The sequence below is a fragment of the Populus alba genome, chromosome 6 (assembly GCF_005239225.2).
Source record: "Populus alba chromosome 6, ASM523922v2, whole genome shotgun sequence".
NCBI lineage: Eukaryota > Viridiplantae > Streptophyta > Magnoliopsida > Malpighiales > Salicaceae > Populus > Populus alba.
The window spans coordinates 966,035-971,474 of NC_133289.1; the positions used below are offsets into that span (position 1 = coordinate 966,035).

Here is a 5,440-nt window from a genome sequence, read left to right on the forward strand (position 1 = left end):
TCTATTATGTCTTGATATACGATTTATCAATAACTCAATGTTAATATAGAGTAGTTAGCATATATGCACATAGTATTTTGTATACTTAGCTGATAAGAGAGGCTAATAAAAAGCTAATATTACAACTAATAAAAATTGATAATAATTCACTAAGTAACCCTTAATTATTCATCAAACTAATCTGAAAAAGCTAATATTACAGCTATGATTAATTTGGAATTTATCATATTTTTAGGACCAAATTGTAACTTTTATCAAATGGAGGACCAAACTAAAATTTGTCATAAATCCATGAATATACTGAAATTCTAACCTTAATTAATCCTCAATTCTGTCCAGGATGTATCATTATGCTCCAGGGACCATTCTGGAATTTTACCAAATTTTTAGGGTCAAATTGTAATTTTTGTCAAATTGGAGGACCAAATTGAAAGTGTTAAATTCTCTTATCTATACAGTAATTATGCCCATAATTCATATGTTATTCTGTTCAGAATATCGGAATATGCTCCAGGGACCAATTTGTAATTTTTCAAAGTTTAGGGACTAAACTGTAATTTTCACAAATTGAGGGACCAAATTGAATTTTCATCATCTTCAACCTCCAGTCCAGAATTTTAACAGAAAACCCACTGTTCTCTCCAAAATTTCTAACACAATTTCACCATTCAAACAAAATCACAACTCAAAATCATCTTTTAATTCAATCTCTCAAAATGAACCAAATAATCAATTTCCCATAACAATCAACCCCTAACATTCAATTTAATTCATCAATTAAACCCAAAACACAAATTCTCAAAACCCTAACATTCATTAAAACCGAAATTTAAAGTTAAAGAAAACATATTATACACATTAAAGCATAAATCTTATCCTTTTAACTTATTTCTTCCAACTCCTTTCTTTTTTCCCTTATTTTCCTTTCTTTTCTCTTCTTCTTCTTCTTTCTCACTTCACTCCTTTCAGTTCTGCTCTCCAATTTCAGATCTCTCTTTTGTTTTGTTTTTTTTTCCTTCTATTTATATTTATTATGTTTATCTAACTACCACACTACCCCTCATTCATTTATACCCACACTTTAAGCCTTCAAGGGCTTTATTGTATTTTCTATTTCATTAATTCAAAACGTTACAAGGATTGTGACAGCATAACAAAGACCTTGCACAGAGTTTATGTTGAATGGCTACCCATATAAATGTTTGAATCTTTGGAGGAGATGCAGAGTTTCAAACCTGTTTCTGAAAAGAGCATGATTCAGTACACTCTATTCTATCAATTAAAGTGTTGCAAGATTTCACAGTAAACTGCCCATCCCTGCAGGTAGTCTATACCTTCAAATCTGATTTAGTATAATCTAGCCGCACCTCCTGAAGAGCCTGCTATAAAGACATTGCCTGCTCAATTTCAAAAACTTTGAGTGTCCTCTTTTAGTTGAAGTTCCACACCTTGTTGACATTTACCCATGATCACATTTATGAGATTGTTGTTGTTGGCGTACTTGAAACCCTGTATCATCTTGGAAACATGAATTTTAGTGGAGTCTTACCCAACCATCTATCACTCCAAAAAGAAATAGTCGGTCCATTTCCCACTGCATAACTAGAGCAACCTCGTAGAGTTTCAGAAGTAACTGCAGGTTGTATGAGAGAAGCGATTCATTGCCAAACACATGACAATCATTTTCTAAACATAGGAAGACCATTTTCAAAGATAGGTCTATATTTTTTGCATATAACCTCCTGCCATCTAGCTTTAGGCGATAACTTTAGCCTCCACGACCACTTGAATAGCGTAGCTTTGTTCTTTCCCAAAAGTGCCAAACCATCAGAGAATTCTCTTCACCATTAATAGGGATTGGGTACTGGCCGTTATAAACACTAGGGTATCGTCAGCATACTGCAAGTGAGTGAAATACTCTCCACATCCCAATTTTAGACATCTAAATAAACAAGCCACTGATGCATGCATGGTAAAACAAGACTGCTAATCCTTCTACAATGTTAAACAAAAATGGAGATAATGAATCGCCTTGATGAATTCCACGAGTGACTTGGAACTCTCGAGTAGGAGATCCATTAACAAGAACTGATAATTGTGGAGTAGAGAGACATTCTAGTACCTTGTGTTTGATGAAAGCCCTAAATGTAAAATAGTGACCGACAACATAGACAAGTTTTCCTAAACGTTCTTAACTTTTATTTCTTGTAGCATTAGATGAAGCTTCTCTCCTTTACTGAGGGGAAAAAAAGGCAAAAAGTTTTACAAGATTTCTTTTCTTGAGAGGATGGGAAGTAATATGTGGTCATGATAAAGTTTTAGCTAATCGAAAGCAATTTATTCCATTGGTCCTTCTATTTTCTAGTAATGATTGTGATGAGAGCAAGTGTTTATTCTTTATTAAGAATATTCTTTGCTATTGATGGTAAGTAAAGTATTTGTACCAATTCATATTGTTCCAGCATCATTCATATAAATGAAGCACGATTTTGTGGAACCAGGACTAAAAAATACACAAAATTCAAGTTGGCAGCACAACCAGTAAATTAGTGCACCAGAACTGCTCTTTCCATAATATTCAGTTACGTTTTAGCTGCAGAGGTATGAGTTGCATGTTTCTACCTTTCATTGCTTCATTTCTCTAAGTCTCTCTACGTAAGTTTGAAAGTTTTTTTGTTTCTTTTGCTTTTGATATTATACATATAGTTGAAATAAGATTTATAGTAGAAATAGGTGTTGCCATTCCACGTGTTAGAGAATATAGATTGTAATATAAAACTATTCGTAAACATCTCCGAGCTTATAAAACAATTGTTGAGATCTTATTCAACTTTGATTTTATGTATTAAATATTTTAAAGCTTGATTTCGATTATATATATGAATTCTAAGTCAATTCAATACTTCTCTCTTAATATATGATCTTTTCTTTAATGCTTTATAATTGCTTTCATTTGTTTATTGTTTACTTGGTATTACATTATTCAATGTGATTCATGTGAATTGCTAAGAAAGATGCTATAAATGCATAATTCGGTATACTGTTCTTGCATTATGTGATTACCACGTGTCTAGTATTCTGTTCAATCAATTAATGTCTCTTTAACTAAAGTTCATATCTGGCTTGTATTGAAGGAAAGCAAAGATGAATTGGTATAATTCTTATGAATATGTTATCGAATTGTGGAACGAATGGGAGCTTCGCGCAATGATTTTGCTAAGTCTCTCGCTGCAAATTTTCCTCATTGTCACTGGTCATCGACGAAAGTATACAGCCGGAATCTGGTTCGGGATGTTTGTTTGGCTAGCATATTTGTCAGCAGATTGGTTGGCAACAGTTACATTGGGTATTCTTGCTCGTAGCCAGGGGGGTTCAGAATCCAAAGGTACAACTTCAAATGCAACATTCATCCCGGCATTTTGGGCACCGATGCTCCTTGTACACCTTGGTGGTCCTGACACTATAACTTCCTATTCAGTAGAGGACAACGAAATGTGGTCAAGGCACTTGCTACAACTATTAACCCAACTTGCGGTGGCCCTTTATGCATCGTTTAGGTCATGGTGGAGCAAGGATCCGCTCATATATGTTGTCATTCCCATCTTTGTTTCTGGAGTTATCAAATATGGAGAGAGGGTTTTGGTCCTCTGTTTAGCAAGCTCCGACCAGTTTAGGGACTCTGTAAACAAAGAAAGAGTGGCTCTACAAGGGCAAATAGAAAGGTCATTTCAAGACGAAAACTTCCATGGCATGAGCACAGAATATATATCAAGGAGGATTGATGACACTTTGGGCTTTAATAGCATAGTACCTGAGGCCAAATATCTCCATGAAGCTCACTTGCTGTTCCGAACTTTGAAGTTAGTATTTGCGGATTACCTTGTTACATTTCGTACTCATACGATCAGCTATCATATGTTGAAGAGAAAGAATGCCGTTGAGGCATTCAAATTGATAGAAGTTGAGGTGGGGTTCATGTTTGATTTACTTTTCACCAAGGTGATGACAACAGTTTGTTGGAGACCACGCATCATTCTCCGCTTCATCAACTTTCTGTCCCCTGTTTCTGCATTAATAGCATTCTCATCAATGACCAGAAAGTCCCATACCTATTCCAAAATTGATATTATTATATCATACTTATTGCTGTTTGGAGCTGTTGTTCTAGAGATTTACTCGGCCATTTTGATGTTTTTCTCTGATTGGGCTATGCTTTGGCTTAGCAAGCAAAGGGAGCCACCGGCGGTTTCCTTTTATCGAGGTATTTGTTCTTCACGGTTGCTATCGTTTTTTAGCAATAACGAAAGGTGGAAAGCATCTATGGCCCAAAATAGGCTAACAGATTATCCAAAGACATCAAGCAAACGCATCCCAAAACTCTTTAGCACTGGTAACATTCAGAACTGGGAGGTTGTTGTTGATGATTTAAAGGAATTGATCTTTAAACGTCTCTTAGATATGCGTTCAAGATGCAATTTCCCAGGTGATAAAAATGACATACTGGAAGAGAGAGGTGAGCATGCACTCAGAAGTAAGAGATGCGATAAAACATTGCAACTGTATGTGCTACAAAGAAACTTTCATAGTAGCTTGCTAATATGGCACATTGCTGTTAATAATTGTTTCGAACAGGATTCTTCGGATTCAATTCATCGTAACATCAGCAGATCTTTATCTCGTTACATGATGTATCTATGGAAGGACTTGCCGTTGATGCTACCTAAAGCGTTGGGTGAACCATTGTACAATCAATCCTTTCGCGTGCGGTATGATGCTGAGGAGCTCAGCAAATTATTGGAGTTGCAGAAGGAAAAGGAGGGTTGGTCAGTTGATGAGAAATGGGAATTGATAAGTGAAGTGTTGGTAGAGATGCTAACTTATGTTGCGAGTCAATGTAAATGGAAAGAGCATGCTCGAGCACTTAAAGGAGGAGGAGAGCTACTCACTTTGGTGGCCATTCTTATGGCTCATCTTGGTCTCCATGGGCAGTGTATCTATAACTAATTAACTAATGCTATTATATATACAAATTTATGAATGATTTTATGTAATAATATACAATGATAGCTTCATAACTTTCATATAACACTTCAATTTTACCAGACGTGATGCTTATGAAGTTTTAGTATATTGTTTGTTAAAGAAACAACGATTGAGCAGGATTCTGTTCAAAGGAATCAAAGCTCACAATATAATTATCTAAGCTAACCTTCGCAATCCTACAGAAATTTCTTTGGCTGTGATAAGGTGTTTGATGAAATTTCTGACTGAAACGGAGATGAAAAGGATAAGAAAAAAGGATTGCTGGGTTTTTTCTCTCCACTGATTATTTTATAAAGAGTAAATTATATATAATTTAGTACTTGTATTGTTGATGATATTATAGGTTATAAAAAACATCTTAGTCCCATGATTAAAGTTAACTGTTATTCTTTTCCCT

At 35.1% G+C, this 5,440-nt stretch overlaps 1 protein-coding gene across 1 annotated transcript; it reads left to right on the plus strand.

Moving 5' to 3' along the window:
- Positions 1-3,144: 3,144 nt before the first annotated feature.
- Positions 3,145-5,004, plus strand: LOC140955741 (uncharacterized). Its single transcript, XM_073410224.1, has one exon. It carries the CDS (start codon positions 3,145-3,147, stop codon positions 5,002-5,004), a length of 1,860 nt encoding a protein of 619 aa, XP_073266325.1.
- Positions 5,005-5,440: the final 436 nt, after the last annotated feature.